This window comes from Nothobranchius furzeri, chromosome 13 (assembly GCF_043380555.1).
Source record: "Nothobranchius furzeri strain GRZ-AD chromosome 13, NfurGRZ-RIMD1, whole genome shotgun sequence".
In the NCBI taxonomy this organism is placed as follows: domain Eukaryota; kingdom Metazoa; phylum Chordata; class Actinopteri; order Cyprinodontiformes; family Nothobranchiidae; genus Nothobranchius; species Nothobranchius furzeri.
The window spans coordinates 52,997,899-53,025,594 of NC_091753.1; the positions used below are offsets into that span (position 1 = coordinate 52,997,899).

Here is a 27,696-nt window from a genome sequence, read left to right on the forward strand (position 1 = left end):
CGTATAAAGTATGAACAACGCCCTTTGTGGCACCACTGCAGTGCCGTACAGCTGAGTGCAGCTAACTTCGTGTTCCTACCCGCTTCCGGTATGATGCAAAAATTTACTAATTACCTAAATTTATAAGAAACCACGTGTCACTAAGAGCTGAGACTGTTGCATATTTTAAACAAGGCTTTCAAAGTCGAGACATAACTGAACTTTACACACAGGGTCCTGCAAAGGTTAACCATGAATAATTCTTGATGCTATCATGCAACCGCAGGAATTATGTGTATTTCCTAAAACTTGCATGAATATCAAAAACATTAGTAATGCAACAAAATCTGTGACATTTAAATTACCATCTGCACACCAACCACATGTGAAAAAAAAGCATGCTGCAAATTTAGAAATACTTCTTTCTGACAGTGAAGATTATTTTCAGCCTATACTGGAGTCTAACCTGCTCGAGTCTCTGTGTGCTGTTTATGTCCCAGAGAAAGAGATGCATGAGTGAAACTTACCTCTCTGAGGCTGTGCGCCTGCTCCAGTAAATCTGCTCTCCGTCGTTCTGCCTGCTTCACATGGAAGGAGTTGCTTTGGCTCTGGATGACAAACACTATCTCCTGCAGGTCTGGAGGAGCACATAAAGGACAGAGATGTGAGAGAGCTCACATACTGTGAAAAAGGACCGTGGCAATCAATGACCTTCTGAGAGCAGGGCAAGATAAGAGCCACATTCTGAGTCACTGAGGTGACTTTGGCTAATCTCTGGTGATAATAAAACACCACACCATGGGCGTAATTGACTCGAGAGAGCGTATGTAAATGTCACATAGACGGTTTTACTTAATGAAAGATGTGCAGAGAAAATGGGTTTTCCCCCATAGGTGCAGTAATACCCAGAAGGTTGACACGGCACAGCTGCCCACCTTAGAGACACAGCTGGATCGTGAGTAGATTTCAGCCTTGCAACTCAATAGCATCAGTTTATAAAAGTCCAATATGTGCGACGGTAAAGCTTAGATTCCATTCTGCCATCGACTTTTCCAGCTGCAGGTCGTCTTTGTTTGGAATACATGAATACGACTGCAGAATTCAAACGGCTCGGTGAAAAATCACGTTGGCCGCACAAACAAGTCTGCAGAAACCCTCTGGCTTTCACGGCCAATACAAAACAAGAACAAAGAACCACGGGGAAGGGATAGGAAAGAAGAGGTTTCATTTTGTCTTTGGCTTTGCACAATTACATTTGACAACTCTAAAATCCTGCAAGCTGTCCCTCACATCAACACAAAGTCTGCAGAGCCTTGCTGAAATGACTGCGACAACAAAAAGGGTTTTCAAGGATTTAGAGCTGAGAGGTGGAAGGCAGTATCAGGTAAAAGGAACAACGGAGGACTTGTTGGGAGTTTGTAGCTTTAACCAGTAGCTCAGAAATGTAGAAACAGGACGTGCAAGGCTGGACGAACCACATTCCCTGGTTCAAATCATTTGAACTGAATTAGACAAATGAATAGATTAGTTACTGGCACAGAAGGTGGTCATCAAAACCACATGTTGTTTTAATTTAATTATAAGGAGGCTTTCAGCGGTACTGTAGAACAAATGACATGGATGAAAGTTTGCAGGGTTTGCAACAAAGTTAAAATGAAAAGCCTTGCATTTCTTGATGGAATGCGTTTTATCTGTAGCTCTTAACAGCAAATACTTAAAACTGTCATGGCAGCACTGATGCTTTGGTGTAATCTTGAAAATGAGATCAATGCATGATCGCACACAATATCGCAGGCGTTTGGCGCAATCTGTTAGCACTCCGAATAACCCAGTTAAATCCATTTTTAAGGTGGTGACTGAAAAGGCCAAATAGAACGTGTTCTAATTTTAGATCTAAGGAGGACCAGCCCACCAGACACTTGAGGGCGACTAATGCAATAGACACATCTTCCCCCTAAGCTCAGCTGCACATCCTTTTCTATCCAGAGCATGTCAGATGTGCAGCGCCAGTGAACAGGCCACTGTTGTAAATAAGAATTTGTTCTTAATCTGCTTTTGCCTGGTTAAATAAAGGCTCTGCGGGATCTGGAAAAACACAGGAAGACCATGCATGATTTTACAAGTTCACGCAACAGCAAGCAAGGAGAAAGAGCATGCATCCAAAAGCTCTGTGATTTATTTTCTGTTCTTTTTAAATCCACAACAAGCCTATGTTACTATTAAAATATGTATTTGTTTTGTGTAGATTAGCAACAGAAAATTTGAACATGTCTTTATTTCAAAATTTGCCTGATGCTTTACACTGTTCCCACGTTGATTTCCTGTCTGGCTTGATTTGAAGTTGCCATGTTCTGGTAGCATAAAGGGTAAAAAAAATAGACCTGGTGCATGAAATTAGCAAAGTAATGCAGCTACGGTTCTGGGACGCATCCGCTATGTACCACTGGGAAACAACCGATTGACAGTAACGGTGGGTATTCGCTTCACACATGCTAGGCGCTGCTTACGCATCCAGTAAAAAGCCGTGGTCACTGAGAGTTTCAATGAAATCTATTCGGTGGTTCACGAGATATTTCTTAACAGAAACAGAACAACCATGACCCACATAGTGTAATGCTTCATAGTGTGTTGGGGATGACCGTAAGCTACAGTTACACACATGGACGTAATTTTCACTTTAGAAATGGGGGGGACACGGGGGGTGGGGGGTGGGGCTATCTTTACAGAATGCTCTAATGGGAAACAGTCTTCAACACCAACGGTTGTTTTCTGCTTGGTCCTAGAGCTCAACCAGTGTCAATTTAACATAGGGAAATATTGTTTTTGGATGGTAAAAAGTGCAGGGGTAAAAACTTGACTTTGAAAAAAGTGGAGGGGACATGTCCCCCCCTGTCCCCTCCAAAAATTACGTCCATGGTTACACAAATGTTTAGCTAACAATCTGTAAAACTGACAATGTTCTTGCCACTTTTGTAATGGCTACGAATGGTTAGCTGGTAGAGCCATCTTGTATGGGTTTGGCTCCAGAAGTAGATGTACTCCCAGTTATTACTTTCTAAAAGTTCTTTTTAAATCTAAATCCTTTTAAATCCTTTGGTTCTTGAAATGTTTTCCTAACAGACATTAAAGTCGACGCAAGTGAAAACAGAGATTTAAAGTCTCTTTCCGGAGTATTTCTCTTATCCGATGGCACCATCTAGTGGCTGACAAGCACAATACACAAATAATTTCTCCATTCGTTTTTAAGATGGCGACTTCACGTTTCTAGTTTATAAATGTGCTTCTGTAGCCAACAGACAGAGTTAAACACGTTGTTTTATGAGTATTATTCTTGTGTCATGTTGTAGTTTTTATATATTTATACTTTAGAGATTTACTTGTTCGTGAATAGTTCATCAACTCTGCACCAGCTGAGGTATTCCTTAAATTTGAAGCACGTGTAACCCATGTAGAAAGTCAGGATATAAAACTAATCTACTAGTCTGACATGTTAAGCTCTTACTCCACAGGACGTCACTTCCTGTTTAGAAGAGCCGAGTGTCAGCAGCACTAGACGTGCAGAGAGACAACAAGGCAGACAACAACAAACTGTTGTGAATAAAACAATGACCTGACTATTTTGGACGAGAGATGTGATGAATATTACCAGAGTGTGAGGCGTTATGCTAATGCTAAGTGCGAGATGCTAACGTTTAAGCTAACGGTTAAATTAACAGTTTACAAACTGTATAAATGTCAAATGGATTCATATGTACTGCCTTAATGTTGGTTTTACGTTACTTGTTAGATCAAGAAAGGTAATTGATGAGATCTCATAAGATTTGACAGGATCTGATATTCTTTCAACCCTACACTTCTTGTGTAGGTTGGTTTTTTCCTCTGTACAGGCGATCAGAACTGTCAGTGATTTGAAAGATTGGATGGCGAGCCCAGCCCAGTGATCCTGAAGGCAGTTGGTGATGCGGTGTGGCCAGCCGCGGGTCCTGCCCAGAAATCCTTGGATTATTGCAACAGTCTACTAATCACAGATAAGAGACTCACGTTAGCAACCTACCCGGGTAGTAGGAGTAGTAATACTGGAGGAAAACGTGAACAGCACACACACACACACACACACACACACACACACACACACATTTTGGAATCCGAATTATTAACCGGTTGAGCTCAATCGAATGGACTGATTTGGTTTTGTTTTCTTTTTTTTTTCTTGTGGCACCTTAATTTTCATTGAGAGTTACAGCAGAGCTGTCAAAAATTTTGTCGTGCAGCAATAAATGTTAATTGTTCAACCTAGCACTTGCTCCCTTTTTGAGTGTTACTCCTATAGAACCTAAGTAAAGGTGAGTATCTCAACTAAAGTTAGGATAGAGGTGCTACACATGTAAGTGGCAGTCTAACGCTATTCGTTAGTTCTGGTCGGCTCTCAGTTAGGCAGGAGGCGTGCTCAGCCAAAGAAAATAAATAAATAAATAAAAAGACGTACTGCTTACATTATATCACAGTACATGATAAGATAATCACTTTTACGGATTTCAGACAAACCATACGAAAACCTCCGGAAAGATAGTTAAAAGCTCTTGAAAACCTGTGAAGGATGACTGTTGACAAAGTCAAGATTAGATGGATTTGCTTCTATGATGGTATTTGCACCAACTTGCACCCAAGGCTCAGATTTGTGCGCCGAGGTCAGAGAGAGACATTATATCACATACAATATCTTTGTCAAATCCTTTTAACAAAGGACTGGCGGGACTGGGAATCCTTTCCCTGGCGGATAACAAAGATCCTATTGATCTCTGGACCTGTGGAAGTGAAAGAGGGAGATTTCTTGATTAATATAAGCTCGTCCATCTCCCAACAGATCTCGCCTCAAGAGCTGAGCTCAGTGGGAATATCAGCACATCACCTCTAAATGTCCTTTTGATGAGTGTGCTAAGTGAATGACCGTGAGTGTGTGTGAGAGCGTGTGTGTGCATTTAGTTTCTCATAACAGAGTTCATTTCGAGACCCCATGTGAGCCGTCAGCCTCCTGATGCTGTGTGGTACATCAACAGCAGCTGGAAGGCACTAAAGGCAACAATCAGATAAGCAGTTTGCCAATTTCTCATTGTGTAGATGATGCACACGCGACGTCAAAGCAAGCGGGAATGAAAGGTAAAAAAAGAAACTAATTAAAAATGAATTCACCAGCCTTGACTGCGCTAATGGCTTTCGATTAATCATCAAACGATGAAGGGAAAAGGAAAAATCCAGTTTTTCTGCTCTTTTCCTTCACCTTTAGCACTCCTGAGTCCTTTAGCTTGTTCAAAATCACAACTGTTCACTATAAAGGTGACGCTTGAAAAATTACAAAATGTTGCAAAAGTCCTTTTATTTCAGTGATTCAGCTTAGACTGAGAGACCCTCTAAAGGTGTTCCAGAGTATCATCAGCCATCAAGAGTGTGACACAAGTCTAGAATATTAAACCTATTCACAATATTCAAATTGTCTGACATTTTGAATGCGTTTATTTTTCTAAGCTGTAAGCTATAACCATCACAGTTATAACAAATAAAGGCTTGAAATATCCGGCTTTGCATGCAATGAGTCAATCTTATGTATTAGTTTTACCTTTTAAGTTGATTTACTGAAATAATTGAACTTTTGCACCATATTTTTCGAGTTTCACCTGTATTTATCAGGGAAGTCCAATATTGGAATTAATATTTATTCTCGGAAATGACTAGTTTCTACTCTTTCAATGACAACTTTTACATGCCATGCACAAATACATCAAACTCGTCAACTATTTAACCTCTCACTCAGAATGTCATAATATGACAGACTGCCTTTTTTTTTTTTTGCAAAGATGATGTTTAAAATTTAAGTATGCATGTTGATATGTGACTGGCTGCACAGTGGTTATAGCTGTTGTCTTGTAGCAAGAAGGTCCAGGGTTCGCTTCCCGGCCTGGGATCTTTCTGCATGAAGTCTGCATGTTCTCCCTGTGCATGCGTGGGTTCTCTCCGGGTACTCTGGCTTCCTCCCACAGTCCAAAAACATGACTATTAGGTTGATTGTTCTGTCTTAATTGTCCCTAGGTGTGAGTGCGTGTGTGTGCATGATTGTTTGTCCTGTGTGTCTCTGTGTTGCCCTGTGATGGACTGGCTCTCTGTCCAGGGTGTATCCCACCTGGTTGCCCGTTGACCGCTGGAGATAGCCAACAAATCTGCTGGGGAGACATTTATTCCTGTTTAATAGAAAGCCCTGGACCCTTCAGTCATGAAAGATTAAGGGCTTTCAAAAGTCTGGAGGTCTACGGTTATTTTGTTTTAGGAAAGTTGGCCCGATCTCTTCTGTATAACGGAAAGCCGCGGCTGTGCTAAAAGCAGGAGCCAGACCCGACGAGCAGAGTCAGAGTGATTCACATCACCTGTGGGTGATTGCCAAAGAAAACAGATGAATCCTCACTGAGACTGCAGAGTCTTCATTAATTAATGTGCTTATTTATTTACCTCTTTATTATTATAACGGTCACGGGTAGCGTTGGGTACCGAATTCGGTACTTTTTAAGGTACCGACCGAATTCCACAGTACCGAATGAGCACTGTTTCACGTCATTTGAAACGGTGCCTCGTTTCGGTACCCGTCCTTCATAACGAGAACTTGCCTAGACAGCTGTGCATGTGCAAGAGCGTTATGTCGTCGGTCGCTGCAAGCCAGTTGAAAACAGAGTAGCATGGTAGAAAGAACGCATGCTAACGCTTGGGTCCACTTCACTAACTGTGATGGGTAACTGGGTGATGATGAAACCAGCGACTGCGATCTAAGTGAGACATCCTCATCTTAATCTGCTCCGGTAGGTAAATAAAATGTTTAAGATAACGTTAGCTTGATATGTTAGCTTCCGTTCCGCTAATGGTGCGTTCGCTTTCTCCTCGGAACTCCGAATTTCCGACTGGAAGAACACGAACGCGCTCTAAAGTTTGGCTTCACTTTACTAAATGCGACGGGTGACTGGGTGAAGATGAAACCAGCGACAACGATCTAAGTGTGAGGCATCATCGTTTTAATCTGCTCCAGCAGCTAAATAAACTGTTTAAGATAACGCTAGCTTGATAAATTAGCTTCCATTGCCACCATTGTGATCAGCTAATGGTGCGTTCGCTTTCTCCTTGGAAATTCTAACTTCCCAGTAAGAAAAATCAAACGAAAAAGGATGGCAAAAGGAATGAAGATACACAGTAAATTTAGTTCACAGTAAAGATGTTTGCTTCAGTTTAATTATCAGCTTATAAAACTACAAGGACGATGTTAAAATACAAACAGTTGTATGTTGTTTATCGTGATATTTATCAAATATGGTTATTGTTGAGAAAAATATATATTTAATTATAAAAGAGAATTAAAATGTCAAACACTCAAAAGTATCTAAAATTGGTACCGTTAAGTACCGGTATCGATTCCTAGGTACCGGGAATTAGTACCGAATCGATTCAAATGTCAAAGGTACCCATCCCTAATCACGGTTTGAGACACCTGAATCAGAATAGGAAAGCAGCATGAATCTGTGGATTTAAAAATACACAAAGATGAATGATTTTAAAAACCTCTTCTTTAATTAACAAATGCTTAGTCACAAGGACTCGCAAAATGAGACTCTCAAGCTGTTGCTGCAGGAATCCACAGTCCGGGTCGACTGCAATCATCTCTTTCGTATTTCGCGTTCCTGTAAGGAGGAAATTCCAATCAAACTTTTTATCAAGACTCCCACGGGCCAAACAATCAACCACAGAGCAAGAATGGCCCCTCTGCTTCGCTAAATACTCCTTCCAAAGGTGCAAAACAATCAAATTATAGAAAAACTGCACTGTTTCTTGCACCCAGTCCCGTGATGCAATGCGAGAAATACAAACATTGGCCTAAAAACGATCCTCCTATTCAAAGCTGAGCATTAATGCATCTGTACTTCGACTAAACAATGCCACATGGGGCAAAAAGGCCATACAGCTGGTGACCAGTGATGTGTACATCGGAAGATAAACAAGATAAAAAATAAGGATTGGTGGATAAACCAATCAATCAAAAGACATTATGAAAGTTCCTACTCTTGGGAGGATTGTAACAGATGCTGATGAGATTTCTCAGTAGAACAGAGTCCTTATATCGGAAGGTTTGGAGTGGTTGCCTATTGTTCCATTGTTGCTCATAAACTGTGGCACTAGAGGGAAAGAGCGGCTGTTAGTAGTTTGTTTTGCTCTGTGTTTAATGGGAGATGCATAAGGTGCTCTGAGCAGGGACTGCTCCAAGGTCAGAGACAGCCCCGACGGTATCACGTCTTTGTTCCCTCACAGTAACCCAGCGAAGTTTAAATGAAGCCTCGAGAGTATTAAAACCCACCCAAGCTGTTTTATTCCCCTACAACCAAAGCTTCAATTCAAAACACTATTCAGAGTGCCTTCCTTGTGCTTGCAGTACAATTCAGAGTTTCTATTCAATGTCAGGTTATTATTTTGACTCTAAATAGCACCTGATTATTATCTGATGATCATTTTAAGTAAAATATTTTCACCAGCTGTGGAGAAGGTTCAAATCCTGGTTCACGTGAGTCTTTCCGTGCCAAGTTTGCATGTGTGAGCTTCCTTCGACGGTCTAAAAACAGGCGATTTAGCCTTGTGTGGGTTTCTAAAGCAACCAGAAGTGTGTGTGAATGTGTCGGTGTGACCCACCGATTGGTACTTAACAATTAACTTAAGAAACACCACTTCATTACCCTAAACATATCTCTAGACCATTATCACACCTTGCAAATTCACCCTAAAAGATATTTTCCAATTTATATCGTTACAAGGTATTTAGTCCTGCAGCACGTGGTAAAGAAACACACATTTCATTACAGCTTCCAAAGCTGTCCATTAATGGCTTCCCAGGGCTTAGTTCCAAAATACAGACTTAGGATTCAACAGGCTTTTTTATTTAGAAAATACTAATTACATCAAAACTTCAATTATTATAATTAGAGTCATACTTGAGCCACCAGAAATGTTAGCTGAATTCATTTATCTACAAAAGCAACAAAATAAACACATTTCTTATCAGTTAGTTACACATTTACCCACATTCTGGACAAGATTTTCAGTAAAAATGAAAGAAATCTGGTGATTTAATAGAATTGTCACTAAGAAGACAAATCTATTAAATTGGAAATAAAACCTCTCAATAATAATCAATGGACATCACCAAACACATATTAATAGAAACAAGATGTATCCATTTGCATATAAATGCAATTCCCCCCCCCGCACCCCCACACCCCCCCCACCCCCCACCCCCCAGGAAATCAAGACTCCAGACCTGTTTCCTACTAACCACTGAACTTTTCACACGGCTGCAGCGGCATTCGTTTGTGGTAAATAAAGACCCACAGGTAAATGTCACGTGCTGTTCTTCTGACGTTGTTTTACCTAATTAAGACTTTTTCAGGACCACAGGACTTTTTTTTTGTTACGCTCTCCTTTGTGTAAAACCTTTGAATTGAAAAGAGGTGAATTTCATTATAAGGCACAGTCATATTGGGGGAAAAAAAATTCACAGAGATAGAAGGTTCCTGAGGAAATGCAGCCAAATCCCTCGTCTCCTCAGTGCAAATGAATTTCTTTTGCCAGGGTGATGGAACTAGAAAGCAGGAGTCTAGTGTTCGTTTATCTCTCCTTGTTCAGCATTCCTCGGGGGCCACTCCATAGAAGAAAAGGGTCTTTATCAGCCTTAAAATATATTGGATGAAAAAGGTACGAGGAGAAATGTTTGACACTCCTCCCAACCAGCTCTATCTGGTTTTATCTGGTTTAGATGCTGCTTCTACATTTTAACATACTATGTTACAAGATCAGAATGATTACATTTCTAATGACAAGGCAGTACAGTTAACACAATTTGTCTTTCAATTTACCTCCAGGATGCAGGGTGTTGCCTCACAAAAGGTTGCAGGTTTAAAGGTTGGGGCAGCAGCGGCAAAACCTCTGACAAGAACACGGCTTTCGGCTCGGCTCGAAAGAAACGATTAGACCATCGGGTTGTCCGTCTCACCAAACCACCGTCTTCCGTGTTTTCCTGGGTCCTCCACACATTATGCACTTGCTTATTTTGCAACAAAAAAATAAAAAATGCCGGTGTGAGAGGTTTGTGGCTCAAATAGTGCATTTTGATATTGTAGCTTGGTTTAACAACTTTATCCAGGATCATCTACTCCAGTGTTTCTCAACCCTGGTCCTCAGGGCACACTGGCCTGCATGTTTTCCTTGTCTCTGCTTCAGCACACCTGATTTACATTGGCTCCTGAAGAAGACAAGTGCTGCAGGTGCCTGTTGATCACTCATTCATTTAAGTCAGGTGTGTGGCAGCAGGGAAACACTGGTGCTTAACTCATTCACTCCCAGCCGTTTCCTTACCAGTAAAGCCATTCGCTGCCAGCGTTTCTCAGCGTTTTTTATGTTTTTTTAAGAGTCACAGAACACTGCACGCTATGTTGATTAGGGTATCTGCAGGTTTAAGGGAGCCAAATTTAAGACTTTTTAAGACCTTTTTTAAGGCCACTTTGACCAAATTTAAGCAAATTTTTAAAATTTAATTTCTGCTATAATTTCCAGCTATTGCCTGGAACAGGTGCTAACCACGTCACGAACGTGGGATTAGCCATCCATATACCATTAAACTTGCACTTCCCCATGGCGCAAGCTCCCACTAGCTTTACCAGCTAATGTGCTCATCTAAAAATAGCCCCCTTTCACAACCAACTGAATGTGTACGGTTCCACTTATGCCAACATCATACACAAAAAATGCTCATCACTAACTAGAAATTCACTAAAATTTCATAGAAATAAAATAATTTAGTTTATTGGGTCTTTGGTAATTTAAGACCTTTGGAAACTGTATTTAAGGATTATTTGTCATTTTTAAGGATTTTCAAGGCCTTAAATTTGGAAAATTAAATTTAAGACTTTTTAAGATTTTTCAAGGACCCGCGGATACCCTGGTTGATGTCGACGCCAAAACAACCAAAACAAAGAGGAGACTCACCTCTTACATGAGGAAGAATCCGCGAGTTTCGAGCGTTATCCTTTCTTTTATGATCCGTTGTTGAATTGTGATCGGCAGAAGCTTTTCCGGGCCGCGCCTCACTTTTTTTTTACAGCAGCGGCCCAAAACCATCTCCTAACACATGGATTTTCTGCTTCCTGATCACGTGACGTGTGACGTATGCAGATGAAGATCGGCTTCAGAGCTGAGATGTTTGTTCTTACGGTGCGGGGGCTCGTTCCGACGCCCACACAGTAGAAAAATGCAAATGATGACTTTAGTCATCAATGGCAGTGAATGAGTTAAAAGGGCAACATGGCAAACATGCAGGACAGTGGTCCCTGAGGACCAGGGTTGGGAAACACTGAACCTTAAGCGTAGACTTTGCATGTTTTCTCCATGCATGTGGGCATTTTCTCAGGGTACTCCAGTTTGCCTCCTTGAATGTTAGATTATAATTAGCTGTTAGTGAGTGTGTGAATTGTGTGTGTCCCTGTGATGGCATGGATCCATGCATTCATGTGGTTGACACCAAACTATTTCAGCTACTGTTGTCTTTCTATCATCTAAAACTAGTATGCCCACTCTCCTATCATCTTTGACCTCAACAAAATATTTTAATCCTCATGACATTCAGTCACTAGATAGTTATTCTTTTTTGGACAGTTCACTTTGAATCCTAGAGATGGTTGTGGGTGAAAATCCCAGTAGATCAGCAGTTTCTAAAATACTCAGACCAGCCTGTCTGACACCCAAAAACAATGCCACGTTCAAAGTCACAACATAATCGAGCAGCTCTAACCAACAAAGATTGTATTTCTATATAAGCGTGTGTACAAGAAGAAGTCAACTGGCTGCACGGCATTGTCACCTCACGAACACAAAATCAATAGTGACACCTCCTCGGAGCCGACTGCAGCTGTTACCAAGTGGTAGAAGAGCTGGGAGCACACAGAGCTGTAGGCTCCCCTGCAGGTCTGTTACCTCCATCATCAGCATTAAGTCAGTGTGAAGTCACCAGGACGCTCATGGGAATATTTATTCCAGCCCAAAGCGCCTCTATTCACACACAGCCCGGTAAGCACACGTAGGATGGGCAACAAGCATGTTAAAACTATGGCGAATCCAGTTGAAAGCTCAAAAAGTGATGAGTCTAAGGGCGTATATCAGATCGCCAGAGAAATTTCTATGATAAATGTCTGAGGGAAGCTGGATTGCTCGGATCCTGTGGATAAGGGTCATTAGGCTGTTGTGGGAACAGCTCGTGACAGGTCCAGAGCACAGTCAGAGATGAGGAGGGATGTCAATAGCTCATTTTCATAGTCGGCAGCTCAATTCCCCATCCCGTTTCTGACTGTGCTGGTGTAAAACCTGATTCACTCCAGTGGCTCACATGATTGGACGCCAAAAGACCAGAATTATACCCGCGGAAAAAAGCTCCCTTCTAGCTCTCACTTTGAGTCTAAGCAGAGCATGAGAGAAACAAGAGCATCTGAACTAACAGTAACATCAGTCTTCACCCCAACTAACCTTGGAGAACTTCATCGTCAAAGGTTTAAAATTTTAGATGCGTGTGTGAGACGCTGAAAGTGTCCATACTCAGTAGTTCCAACTTTTCACACTGCTGGGAGTTTGATTTAGACATAAAAAGGATTTACGTTTCCAACTGGCAATCATCTGGTGTGGCACAAGCCTATGGATCAAGCTGTAACCAAAAAGATTTTCTATCAACTTTCTTTTCCTGTTAATACATACTTTTAATTGCCTTGCAAAAAAATCGATACAGAGCATGGTGTATTTAACGGTTGGGAAAAAAAATCAATATCACAAATATCAACCGATAAACACAGAGAGCAAAATATTAGAAAGGAAGCTGACAGAAACGTAGCAAATGAAGACAAATAACAGTGTGGAGAGAGTCAGAGAGAGAAGTCGATGCACTAACAATGCAAAAATAGAATAATAAAGAGGGAATAGAAAAAAATTCACATTTGCCTGAGAAAGAGATGTATGCAAGAGGGTAAAACCATCAGAAGGAAAGCTGTCTTATTCTCTAAGAGTGGTAGCAAAAAAACTGTAGATCTAACATGTAAAGACTTGGGGGGGGGGGGGGTGACCTTTGACCTGAAATAATCACACTTATTAGAGGCTATACAGAGTTTACGACTCAACGGAGATCTCGTCTCAAGACTAATGAGAGCCAAACTCAACTCTTGAACCTTACTTAATATCAATAAATCAGTACGCTGAAGCAATTAATTCCTAACAGTTTCAGCTTATGAATCCCGTTTACGGAGTTGGATGAGATGAAACTGGATAAACGAGACTTAAAACAAATGAAATTAAAAAGAAAAAAAAAGATAAAAGGGGCTTGATTTTATGGTAAAAAATGTTTAGGGCATTTCTTGGAATTTTTTTTATAGCTGTGGTTATGACTGTAAATAAGTTAAAGTAGATCGTTTTTTAAACTTTAAGCTAGAGCTTTAACATTGATCTCAGTGATTGAGTTAAAAACTTGACCATTTTCATATTTGACACCACTCTGCAGCTCTCTACCCACCAGACACTGCATAGAGGAAACTCTTAAGCAGCTTTACAGCTATTAGCTGTTATGCTAGCAGTTAGCTTTTTCAGTTTGCTGATCGTCAAATAAAACAACACAAGAAGAGAAAGTAGTTTAATTTGTTGTTGGCATCATGGCAGAGCCTGGAACTAAAAATCAGAGAGTAATGTTTTTGGAGGCGAAGCAAACAGAGTGAACATGAGCGCAGCTACACTAGTTTGAAGGAGCTAAAGGAGGCTACAAAAGCACGGGCTGATGATGACTTGGCTTTGCTACTACTGAACTTGTAAGTAATAACATTTTTTGTAACAGTGTGGATCCTTTTATTCAGGGCCGCCGCTGTTCATACGCAAAGTACGCAGAATGCGAAGGGCCTCGGTACCTGGGGGGGCCCAAAAAATTATTACAGAGTTGAGTTATTATGACAGTAGCATATTGCTCAGAAAACATACAAATTAGTTGCCCTCTGTTTGAGCCTTTGAGTGTTTTCTTAATTATGTAGCCTGTCAGTCAAAATTCGGGCAAAATAGCCATTCTTATCATTTTCAAACATTACCCATTAGTTAGAGTCTGCGCTTCTGTGTTGAGGCTTGTAAATATTCCAGTGCTACTAAGCAGAGACTAGCTCTAGTAACGGCAGGTTACTTACATGCACATCTTAGTTGAGCTTTAAAGACATGCCAGTCAGAAAATCTAATTATTGGATGAAGTGAGTCATAAATTCAATGTTCTATAAATATTACTCATCTTTCTAAAGTCTTTTTTACCATGTTGTTGGCTGTTTCCATGTAGCTTATCAGCTGTCTGTCAGCAAACAACCTATTGTTCTCCAGTATGTTTTGTAGTTCACAGTAACCTTGTTAATCAATTTCCCTCTGGGATTAATAAAGCATTTTTGAATTTGAATTGAATAATTAACTAAACACTGCTAATTAAACAATTATTATGTCTGTTATGTTTACTTCTGCATGACTCAAAAAAGCTCTGACAAATTGGCTCCCTGGCCAATCAAGCTTAGGGCCTCCAAAAGCCTAGCAGCGGCCCTGCTTTTATTTCATTGTTTATTCTAATAGTAGTTGACTCACGTTAGTGTTAGCTCGTTGTTAGCACTAGCTATAGCAGGCTGCAACAGGGTTGTTCACAACTGTTGCAAATCCACTTTCAACAAGGGCAGAAGAGCAGGAACTTGCTGAGTTTCTTGAAAGCAGATACAAAATAAAATTTTCCATTAAGCAACCAGGTGGCCATGGGGGTAATGAGAGAAAAAAGGAAAATGAAATACAGAAAAGTCTGATATTGTATTATTATGGCTGTAGCGTCACAAAATGGCCTGATTTTAAGACTCACAGGTCAGATCCACAGCCTGAGTCACCTTGCCCTGGCTACTACTCCAATCTCCGATAGTCCTTCACAGGAGACTTAAAAGTCTACTACCACTCCTTTAATCTGCAGCTGTCTGCTATCTGACTGCTATTCGGTCCACAGCAAGACGAGGACATTTCAAGATTTAAAAGAATCATTTAAGTAAACTTTTTACTGCTAATCATCAAGGTTCATTACAACTGTGTTTCTATAGCCCCCTTCAGACAGGCCATGAAAAATGGAAATGTTCGGGACTCTGTCCTTAAGACCTTTGTGTCTGAAAACAAACATCCGAATAACCTTTTCCGTAATTAAACCGGACGAAGCCCCTCACGGACAGGGAGGAGGGGGAGGAGGAGGGGGAGGAGGAGGGGACCGGGGGAAGCTGTGCGCACCTAGATAGCTTGCTCCTGTAGCATGCGGCGAACCATGGCAGCTCACCTCCTACGGTACCGTCTCCTAGACCTGCGACAGAGAGCTTCACATCACTTCCGTGATTCCTTTAACCATTGAGCTTCATCCTCCAGGTCTCTTATGCATCTTCGTGTGCGCAGAATTATGCTTAACATAATAATAATAATACATTTATTTCAACAGCGCCTTTCTAAACACTCAAGGACACTTTACAGACAGAGATAAAATACACAACAATAAAAGATAGAACAGCATAAAACAGATCGAGTTGGAGCAAAGAGAGTAATTATTGGAATGCTAGCCGGAACAGGTGGGTTTTGAGTCTGGTTTTAAAGAGAGTGAGGGAGTCAATGTTTCGGAGGTCAGGAGGGAGTGAGTTCCAGAGCTGGGGAGCAGAGCGACTGAAGGCCCTGCTCCCCATAGTGACAAGACAGAGAGGTGGGACAGAGAAGTGAATGGAGGAGGAGGACCTGAGGGAACGGGTGGAGGTTGAGGGATGAAGGAGGTCTGAGAGGTACAGGGGAGCTAGGTTACGGATGGGTTCCAGAGCTGGGGAGAAGAGCAACTGAAGGCCCTGCTCCCCATAGTGACCAGACGGAGAGGTGGGACAGAGAAGTGAATGGAGGAGGAGGACCTGAGGGAACGGGTGGAGGTTGAGGGATGAAGGAAGTCTGAGAGGTACAGGGGAGCTAGGTTATGGATGGCTTTGAATGTATATAGCAGACTTTTGAATTGGATAATAAGTCCGATCAGTGAGAGGAATTATATCTCTTCGTCGGCCATGTTTGACTGAATGGCTTTGTTTGGGTAAATGACGCATGTACGCCCGCAGCACTATATTTACGCAATATCCGTGTACAGCCTTCCCACCCCCTCCCCCTCAGACATCTGGAACTTTTCCCTGCTGTGTGAAGGCAGCCGAAAGGACAAGTTCAGGTACAAAGGCGGTGTGTCTGAAAACACAGTTCTGGTTAAAAACTGGACTGAATTGTCCACACATATTCCAGAATGTCAATCTGAAAAGGGCTTAACTGAAATGAAAAGGGATTTTCTGCCTGGAATGAAGAGGGTACATGCTATTGAAGAAGCTTCCTGTTGGGGGCAGGTGTTAAATCTTTCTGCGGTTGATTTGCTTTCAGAACAAATCCTGCAAAAAGATGATAACCCTTTTGATTCTCACCTTCAGGAAACAGAACCAGTAACTGTTCCTGCCACACTGGAGACCAATTCATCCGCACTTAATTGAACAGAGATTGCAGTAGATATTGATCCAATATGGATCCTAATCCTTGTACCATATTCACACTAGCATCGGCTTTATTCCGCCTGGACTGGGTGAAGTGTTCTCATCTGGGTAGCCTGGATATTTTTCGTGAGCAAGCTGTCATTTTTTCAGCACTCTTCCTGAGGCGGTCTGCCTGGAGACAAGCTGGTCCAACACATCCACTGAAGACTGATTGGCTGGCTCAAATTTACTCCCAACGTTAGGGGGAGCCTCCAATTAGCAGATGGAATCAGCCAGAGGGGGCTTCCCAAATGCACTATTCATTATCATTCTGGTTACTGAGGAGGAGACAACACCTCTAACTGAAGCACACACACACACACGAACCAGTACACACACACACATGCACACACACACAGCTGTGAGGATTGAGCTGCTCCACAGGAGGGCAGACAGCAGAGAAGGATCCAATATCAGAATGCGTCTCAATAAGCAACACTCCTTACGGCTACCTTATTTTGTTTACAGCAAACTTCTCAGAGCGTCGTTGGCCCCATCTACTGTACGTGCTCTGAGATGCGTTCATGACATCACTGACGTATTCGCGTCAATTTTCAAGACCACCCACATGCTCGGTCATGTCCACATTCCTAAGGATGTGTGGAAGGATAAGTGTGTAATCAACCCGGCCTGGCAATGTGGAAGCTGCTTTACTGTGTGCTGGTTCTGTGATGCTACTGTCCAAGCTGACCCAAAACCTCCTCCATAACCAAAAAAAAAAAAAAAAAAAAAAAACATTTCTGATTGTATTTTTGTCCTTTTTGTTGCACTGACGGGAATTTGGTTGTATTTAAAAGAGAAAACACGAGGCAGGTTTTAAGCACTCCTTGTTGAAAAAAGTTATTTATTTTAAAGTAGTTGGTTCAATAACTCGTTTTCTGAGGCACTTGAAAGCTCTTCAAGGTTTCTGCTAACTGTGTGGAGCTGAGCTGAGTGCCTTTATAACACACAGGAGAGTAAGGACAGAAGTGTCCCCATAATTTTTGTTTGTGCTGGAGAAAACCTGGCATGTGTTTTTGATTATGTAGAACTAGAAAGGGTCGATTAAAGGTTTTGCTCACATCTTAGATAAAATTATGGAGCGGTATGGGGGCCAAAATTAAGACTACTGCTCAGCAGCAGGAGGCTATATAAATTCTGAAGCAAACTACCGACCTGATTAATGATAAGCTGGCGCCAGTAACTGAGAGGCTGGTGCTGCTTACTGAGGAATAGCACCTTTAACGGCATTATTACTAGATATGCTAGGGACTAGCAGCCCTCGGCTAGTCATTGACTGGTTCAAACACTCCCTCTGCTGCCTATAAGCATGGATAGGCTAGCGTTAGCCTGGACGGGCTGGTGTTAGCATTGGAGAGGCTAGCCATTAGCGTGCCTAGGCTGGCCACTAGCTGACTAGTGACTCTCCGAGACATGCTAATGGCTAGCCTCTCCGATGCTAATGCCAGCCTATCCATGCTTAAGGTCCGTCAAGGGGGTAGGAAATCCAGCTAGTGGCATGCCTAGGCACGCTAATGGCTAGCCTCTCCAATGCTAACACCAGTCCATCCAGGCTAACGCTAGCCTATCCATGCTAATAGACAGCAGAGGGAGTGTTTGAACCAGTCAATGACCAGCGGAGGGCTGCTAGTCCCTAGCGTATCTAGTAATAACGCCGGTAAAGGTGCTATTTCTCAGTAAGCAGCGCCAGCCTCTCAGTTACCGGCGCCAGCTTATCATTAATCAGATCAGTAGTTTGCTTCAGAATTTATACAGCCTCTTGCTGCTGGGCAGTAGTCTTAATTTTGGCCCCCATACTGCGCCATATAAAAATAGGTTAAATGACTTTCCTTTTTGACATTTTTTAGAAAAAAATTAAACCAAAAAAATTACTAAAATGCAAATAAACCTGCTGTTCGAAATGAAGTGTGATCTAAGCTCTTTACAAATTTCTCAGATATTAATTAGCTTAAAACCCAAAAGCCTGTTCAGAAACCACTGACAGGAAAGACGAAGTAGAAATGAATATGATGACTTGAAGCAAAGCCTCCATCAGCTGCCCTGGACTCCTGGACGCAGCTGCCGAGAACTCCGAAGTAACCAGCATCCACAAAGCCAGATGGATGTAAAAAGATTCGGTAGACTGCTCTTGTGGTTAGCAGCTGACAGTAATAATGGTGGAGATCAAGAAGACTTAGGAGAACTCTTCATGGAACTGCGAAGACCTTTAGAAAATTTAATCAATATCTGGAATGCTCTTGTGCTGTTCTGGTGTGCAGTGACATTTGCTGAAACATGACCTTTACAGAGCAGAACAAATATTCCATATGATTAAGGCAAAACCCAGAATCTGAAATGAAAGCAATAACTAATTTATTCTAGACAAAAATATAGAGACAGACAGACAGAATATAAATACTTCTTTAAAGTGACAGTGTGTAGTTTCCCTGGCTATAGAAGGCAGTAGATACCAAAGTCATTGCAAGCAAGCATTATTTTAGTGTTCAAGTAAGACCTTACCAACAGATGGCCCTTAGGGTCAAAAATCCTTAGGATTTGCAACTTCCAGCCAAAATAACATCAGATTCCCTTTCATCACTGGCATTGAGTGAAGAGGTAAATTTGTAAAACAACAATGTTTATCAATACATTTGCAGCGGCCTCTACTAGGAATGAATGCCTTGCAGGCCGTACTCAGGGCACAAAAAAGCACACAAACCCCTGGCTCAGCAGGAACAAGTTTGCGATATCACAAGAAAGCTTCAGACAGCAGGATTTAAGTATTTTTAAGGATTAAAGTATCTTTGAATTTGAATTTGAAGTCTTATTTCCTGATTTATGGACATCTCACCCTGGATTGGCAAACAGCAACACGACTACCACTGAGTTGCAATGTCGATGTTTTATCTCCACAAATAACAAAAGCCTGGAGAATTTCTGCTGTCTGGTGAAGTTGCTAATGCTAACCGTTTCGCTTCTGCTAGTCAAGGTGTTTCTTTGCTGTTTACTGGACGCTAAAACAACAGCCTTTCCCGTCGTGAGTCAAGATGAGGGAGTCCATGAACATAGATCTGTCCGGCTTCTCTAATCCTATCGTTTCATTGTTTATTTTCTATCAGACGCTAAAGCGGGAGATAGGTGTAGGAGACTATTTTCATGTTCAGCCTGCATGAAAACTCATAGAAGCTGGTTATAATCTGAAAAAAAGTGTTTAAATGGTATTTCAGTCAACCATACCTTTAAACAAACTGTCAAGTTTCTCAGAATGTCTAAACATTCTTGCCTCACAAACATCTTTCTCTTCAGGAAGCTTTGATTCTCCTCTATAACAAAAAGAAAACTACTACTAAAGTTTGGGACGATGCAGCGCCATGCTTCTGATAGCTGTTTGTGTTTCCTCTCTGTGCACAGAAGCCAGACGTGTGCTTTCTCCCCCTATAGTGACCCAGGAACAGGGAAAGTTCAGGAAATCTCAGACTGGGCCGAAACATCTGAGCTTTTTGTGTCATTGGCTCCACTTGGAACTTAAATTCAGAAATAAAACTACATACAGGTGAAGCCGGAGAATCTGGGTACCTTTTCAAATCAAACAATCCCAAATTAATAAGGTAGAAATCAGACAAAAGCCAGTTTTTAACCATTTTAATTCTGTTGTTTTCCATTCAGATCCCAAACTATGCAACCTTTTCATCTGAGGCATTCCTATTCATGATCTAACTGCGATATAATGAAATTACAATCTTCCAGCTCACAGTTCTCATAAAACTGACACATTCTCTTAGCCTGGCAAGCCTGAATATATAATCTGGCCACGACCCATAGACGGAGCTTAGTCATGGGGTGGAATCTACGGTTGTCTTTCAGATTGTCTCTGCACGCTATCGGACAATGAATGATGTGACAAACTTTCTGCTACGAATATCAGTCAGCGGGGCAGTCCACCAAACACTGTCAAAGAGGATGCAAATTCGTCATTTTTCTAAGTAAAGGACTTAAGTACCTCTATCTGATCTTGACTCAAAAAAAAAAAAGCCCAAGTCTAAATAGTCCAAAGCTGGAAAATGACGAAACTCTTAGTCTTAGTTGATCCGCTCAGTCGCAGTCATTCTGGCCACCAAACTGGTAGAGCGCTGTGATTGGCATGACACAAAACTGTTCAGACCAATGGTGGACCTGCTGAGGGTACAATGGAGCACGGCTAGACCAATCTGCATAGCTACATCTTTTGCTTCTGCTACGGCTAATGTTATCTGGCTTCAGCTGAGGTATCCTGGTGGTTCTGGTTGTCCTACATTGAGGCAAGGAGATCTGAGTAAATGCAGCGGAGAGGGAGATCAGCCTAATGACCATTTCCCCCTGAAGGATTTCTGGGCATATCTAACAGGGAGGAGGCATTTGGGAAGATCTAAAACTCACTTGGGAATATCAAGATTGGCTGGACAAGGTTACTATGGAGAGGGATTTCAGAGATGCACTCCAGCACCTGTCACCTACATGACCTTAGCTTTAATAAGTGGCCAGTGGCAACAATGTAGCCAACCATCCATCCTTCCATTCATCCACCCACTTTCCTCCACTTATCTAGAGTTGGGGGCAGTAGCCTAAGCAGGGAGGCCCAGACTTCCCTCTTCTCAGCTACTCGGGCCACTCCTCTGGGGGAATCCCAAGGTGTTCCCTGGCCAGCGAGGGATGTAGTCCCTCCAGCGTGTCATGGATTTTTCTTTATGCCTCCTCCCGGTTGAACATGCCCAGAAAACCTCACGAGGGAGGTGTCCAGGAGGTACCCTAACCAGATGCCTGAGCCACCTCAACTGGCTCCTTTCAATGTGGAGGAGCAGCGGGTCTACTCTGAGCCCCTCGCGGATGACTGAGTTTCTCACCCTATCTCTAAAGCCGGGCGGACACTGTGCGACTTTTTCACTCGTAGCACTCAGCTTCAGCTCAAACTGTAAGACTTCCTCGCAGGGCAGATCTCACGAGTCATGCGCTCACACTGCACGACCCAGTTCTCGGATGCGACCTGACAGCTCACACTGTGCGTCTGCTAGCAACACGTCGGACCTAAAAATATGCTAAAAATGGCAGTTTTTACACAACACGTCAGACTTTTTTGTCTTGCCTGTTGTCCTTTGGGAGTGCTGCAGGAGGACACACAGCGATTTATGGGGGTTGGATGAGGAAAACGAAATAAAGAAAGTAAATCTGTGTTTTGTGATCAGTTTAATTTGACATGAACACGACAAACACGCTTTCATGACAATCTTTGTGAGTAAAAAAACGTGTAGAAATAAAAACGAACAACGTGTGTTATTAGGGAAACAGCGGGCGAGCGGTGTTGATGCAAGATTGCGCATGCACAGTGAGCGGTTCTGGTACTTTTTGGGTCGAAGCTGCTCGCAGCGCCTCTTCAACAGTGCGATACCCTCACGAGGAACGAGCTAAATATCAAACACTCCAGAAGTCCGTGCGAGCTCACGATTGCTGATCGGTAGCTGGTCACGTGGTGTTAATCGCCTCTCGTAACCCCCTGTACACTACACGACGCTCAGTGCAAAACTCGCCCCGATCTTGTGGATTTTCGCACGAGTGGAAAATCGGCTCCAAAAAGGGAAAAAATCGCACAGTGTACGCCCGGCTTAAGAGAGCCCAGCCACTCTGTGGAGAAAACTCATTTTGGCCGCTTCACTGCCCAACACTAACCCCAATGCTGCTCGTAACTCTTTATGGACATTTCCTGATGATTATGCACCCGATGGAAAGCCAGGGTAAGGTTCTTGCTTCCAAAGAAGCTGGAATTACAAAAAGAGAAATGGAAAGGTAGGCAATCTGTTTAAGTATTAATAAAGACATTTTCCAGGTCTCCCTCAGAGATTCAAACAGTAGTAAAGGATTTCTGCCAAGTTTCTGCCGTTTATCTTTGTTTACTGTTGTCGTCGTCATCTTCCTCTGCTTATCCGGGTCCGGGTCGCAGGGGCAGCATCCCAACTAGGGAGTTCCAGACCGTCCTCTCCCCAGCCACCTCCACCAGCTCCTCCGGCAGGACCCCAAGGCGTTCCCGGACCAGATTGGAGATGTAACCTCTCCAACGTGTCCTGGGTCGACCCGGGGGCCTCCTGCCAGCAGGACATGTCCGAAAAACCTCACCAGGGAGGCGTCCAGGAGGCATCCTGACCAAATGCCCAAACCACCTCAACTGACTCCTTTCTATACGGAGGAGCAGCGGTTCTACTCCGAGTCCCTCCTGAATGTCCGAGCTCCTCACCCTATCTCTAAGGCTGAGCCCGGCCACCCTACGGAGGAAACTCATTTCGGCCGCTTTTCCACGATCTTGTTCTTTCGGTCATTACCCAAAGCTCATGACCATAGGTGAGGATTGGGACGTAGATCGACCGGTAAATCGAGAGCCTGGCTTTCTGGCTCAGCTCCCTCTTCACCACGACAGATCGGCTCAGCGTCCGCATCACTGCAGACGCCGAACCAATCCACCTGTCGATCTCCCGATCCCTCCTACCCTCACTCGCGAACAAGACCCCGAGATACTTAAACTCCTCCACTTGAGGTAGGACCTCTCCCCCGACCCGGAGTTGGCAAGCCACCCTTTTCCGGTCGAGAACCATGGTCTCAGATTTGGAGGTGCTGATCCTCATCCCAGCCGCTTCACACTCGGCCGCGAACCTCTTTGTATACTGTTAATTAAAAAAATCCCTTTAATCTTTCTCTCATTACTTTTTTGACTAATTTGCAAAAACAGATCAAGAAGTTACCAAAATCTACTATCACTGTAATATTAAACCCAATTTTTCTCTATTTGTACTTTTTTATCTGTCAGAACATTTTCCTTCTGTTGTCGGTTTTCCTGCCACGGGTTTCCAGCAATGACCGTAAGCCGCACTCTGCCTTTTTCGCTACTGCACTCTCACACAATGTCTGAGGGAATGTACAGCACAGCAGCAAATCGACTGACACTTGCATGTTTTTTCTTGCTAGAAAAATCGTCATAAATCAGGACGCTTCAACATACTTTTTCCAATTTATCTAAAATTGTCCCTCCAGAAACCTAGATGGGTATTGCAGACATCCCTGAAAACACACTCAAGGAGGTTGAAGGTTTGATTCTGCTGCAGGTCAGAAATAGCAGTGGGTTAAAACAGTTGTGGGTTTGATTGTGCATGATTGTGACAGGCAGGGAGCTCAGGGTGAACCTCCACCATGGCCTAAAAGCCTCTGAGATGACTTACAGATGAGAGCGGGGAGCTTAAAGACAAAGCCGCTGCTTTATTGCTGTTTTAGCTTTTATTTTACACTACGTTTCAGATTTTCACCTGAAAAAGATAAAAAGGTGTCATCCTTCAATTCTCCCTGCGTCACGAAGCTCTGCCAGCTCACACAAAACTGCTAATTAGACAGGACAACAGCTCCAACTTACCCAGTTTATTCTTGTGAATGACATGGATCTCATCTCTGTTCTGAAAAAGACAGAAAGACTCTTTAATAAATCATGCAACAGCCTTCTCATAACCCACATTCACCCTCTTTTTGTTTCAACAACAAACACAATAAAAGGTTTTGATCTTTGTCTAAATAGTCTGCTCTGCTTCCTAATCACTAATGAAGAATTAATGATTCTAAGTATTGAATCCCCTATGGCTTATTTGGAGGAATAATGGGCGACACCCCACGTCATTAGTCCTTCCTAATTGTGTGGGTTTTTGCGCCTGCAGCGTTTAAGCTCCAAGTTTTCAGCTCAATTAAGGCTCTGTTCCACCTTCAGAGTTGTCAGCGCACGCTGCAGACCACAGAGGGAAGGCTAAATCAATCACGAGAAACTTTTGAGGAACAATTTTCACCTCCGCCTTTTGGAGGGAAATCGTTCGGGTTGGGAGAAGGCAAAAACGTTTGAGCTCCACAGCGAGAGCGGAACTGTATTAATAGATAATGATGAATTGAGTTTGATTTATGACTTCCTCTAGACTAACAATCGTTCCACTGGCGAGCTGTTGCAGGCGTCGGAGAGCCTAACGAAGTCATAAATTCTCTCCCAGACAGCTCGGTACAGTGCTTACAAGGAATAACAACAGTGCAATGGCGGTTGAGCTTGTAAAACTCCACTCAATTTTTGGAGGATTAACAATTTTCATAATAAGGTGCATCTTATAAAAACAAGCCAGTCACAGGTAGGGATGGGTACCTTTGACATTTGAATCGATTCGGTACTAATTCCCGGTACCTAGGAATCGATACAATGGAACCAATTTTAGATACTTTTGAGTGTTTAATATTTTAACTCTCTTTTATAATTAAAGATATATTTTTCTCAATATATAACCATATTTGATAAATATCACGATAAATAACATACAACTGTTTGTATTTTAACATCGTCCTTGTAGTTTCATAAGCTGATAATTAAACTGAAGCAAACATCTTTACTGTGAACTAAATTTACTGTGTATCTTCATTCCTTTTGCTGTCCTTTTTCATTTGATTTTTCCTACTGGGAAGTTAGAATTTCCGAGGAGAAAGCGAACGCACCATTAGCTGATCACAATGGTGGCAATGGAAGCTAATTTATCAAGCTAACGTTACCTTAAACAGTTTATTTAGCTGCTAGAGCAGATTAAAACGATGATGCCTCACACTTAGATCGTTGTCGCTGGTTTCATCTTCACCCAATCACCCGTCGCATTTAGTAAAGTGAAGCCAAACTTTAGAGCGCGTTCATGTTCTTCTAGTCGGAAATTCGGAGTTCCGAGGAGAAAGCGAACGCACCATTAGTGAAACGGAAGCTAACATATCAAGCTAACGTTATCTTAACATTTTATTTACCTACCGGAGCAGATTAAGATGACGATGTCTCACTTAGATCGTTGTCGCTGGTTTCATCATCACCCAGTTACCCATCACATTTAGTGAAGTGGACCCAAGCTTTAGCGTGCGTTCTTTCTACCATGCTGCTCTGTTTACAAATGGCTCGCAGCGACCGACGACATAACGCTCTTGCGCATGCGCAGCTGTCTAGGCAAGTTCTCGTTATGAAGGACGGGTACCGAAATGAGGCACCGTTTCAAATGACGTGAGTCAGTGCTCAGTCGGTACTGTGGAATTCAGTTGGTACCTTAAAAAGTACCGAATTCGGTACCCAACGCTAGTCACAGGTAATTTATCATTCTAATTTTTCCCATTTAAACAAGCACTAAATGAGATGGAGAATAAAACAAAAAAAAAAAGTTCAGCAACTATGCAGATATGCATGTGAGAAGATCCGAGTCGTCACTTTTTCCCCGCTCATGTGATCAGCGTTGGATGCAAATGTACGCACAGGCAGGCAAGATCATATCAGGGTGATTTGATTCAGCAGGCGCATCAGCTTAATTGGACTCAGTAGCATTAGTCATGGCCACAAGGTTTCTGTCTTTTCTCATCACACCATCCTTGTTTGAAATCATTTTCCTAGCTGAAGACGAGTAGACACCTCCAGGGTAGAACAAGTTGTCTCCTCCAGCTCACAACACTGAGAAATCGGACTCGTTATCAGATAATTACACTTGTGAGATCTCTTCAACTTCTAAATAACACCCTGTTTAGTGGGTTATTACAAAGAGGAAAAAAAAAACAGAGGCAAATAATCATAAAACAAATGAGGACAAGAATGTAGAAGGTAAGTGTGAGCGAGGAGTTGTTCACCCCCGTCCGCTTTAGCAGGGAGGAAACAGAAAACCACCGCACCGTGACGGCCGAGTGAAACTCGATTAACTGCTCTGTCAGACTCACTAATTAAACTGATTGTGCACTGGCTGTACAGCTATGTATGCATCTAATATATGATTTCACTGCATATGACCCCCAAAGAAGACCTGACGGGTTTTAATTAGGCTTCAGCCCAAATCTCAGCATCCAGCAGAGAAGTAGATTCCTCCACTGCTGCCTTTAACCAATCATGTTCTGCCTTATTCAGAACAGTAGCAGTCTAAGCTGTGGCGAGTCTGGACAAAAAAAGGCATTTATTTTAATTTGAGTACTGTTTTTTGGCACAGTGAGGGTCGTGTTGCAGCTGCCTCCAGCAAGCAAACAAAAAATCGCAGTAGGTCATTTAGCAGACAAACAAAATCTGGCCCTGGCTTCTGCAACACAGCATCTAGCATGGCCGTTATTTAGCTCTCAGTCTGGGCAGATGCCTTTCTTGTTGCTATGATTTGCTTTGAGGAACAAAAACTTCTGTGCTGTGATCTTTTTCCACACTTGTGCTACAGCGTTGCTGTCCTAGGTGCCTCTTCCTTCTGGTTAATCTTCAAGTCCATAAACACATTAGTCAACCTGGAATTCTTGGGTCATATTTTATTATCTCATGGGTACTTGTTCCCTCAAAACACTGTGTGCTTATTAATGCCAAGCTATTTGTGTCAGAACACCTGCTTAAGCTACCTGGATAATGCAACGTTTTATCTATTTTTAATTTGAACCTTGAAAATCATGAAAGAATGTATAGCACCTACTGATTTACATGTCCGAGTTTAAAAATGGGTGACATGAGGACCAGATAGCAGTGGTTCACTCCTTTAATCAACACACAGTGGTCTCTAGTAGGAATGAATGCCTTGTAAGTCATTCTCAGGAGGGAAAATACACCATTGCCCCATTTCTAGGAACTAAAAGTGACTCATCACAGCTGAGCTTCAGATGGCGGGTGTTGGACTCTTATCTTCTGATACTTGGACATCTCGCCCTGGATTGGATAAAAGCAGTGCAACTCTACCACTGACTTTCAACATGGATGTTTTATTTCCTCAAAAAATGTAAGCCTGGAGGAGTTCTGCTGTGTGGTGGTGTTGCTAATGCTAACAGCTAGCTTCTACTAGCTGAGATGTTCTCTGCTTTTTCCTCAATGCTAAACCAACAACAGCCTCGCCCATCTTGATTCACGATGGGTGAGTCCATGAATGTTAAGTGACAGTGTGACGTAGATCTGTCAGGCCTTTCAGTTCAATTCAATGCAATTCAATTCAAGTTTATTTATAAAGCGCCAAATCACGACAAGAGTCGTCTCAAGGCACTT

At 42.5% G+C, this 27,696-nt stretch overlaps 1 protein-coding gene across 2 annotated transcripts in view; it reads right to left on the reverse strand.

Moving 5' to 3' along the window:
- Positions 1-27,696, reverse strand: part of b3glcta (beta 3-glucosyltransferase a) — a 128,915-nt gene that overhangs the window by 48,215 nt on the left and 53,004 nt on the right. Inside the window, exons 3-4 of one of the 2 annotated variants that reach the window (XM_070543607.1) lie at positions 24,070-24,109; positions 507-616 (exon numbers count right to left, since the gene is read on the reverse strand). In XM_070543607.1, coding sequence (XP_070399708.1) covers positions 507-616; positions 24,070-24,109 — 150 coding nt within the window. Of the gene's footprint in view, positions 1-506; positions 617-9,911; positions 10,044-24,069; positions 24,110-27,696 lie in introns of those variants that run through there. The other variant, XM_070543608.1, reaches the window with a different exon arrangement.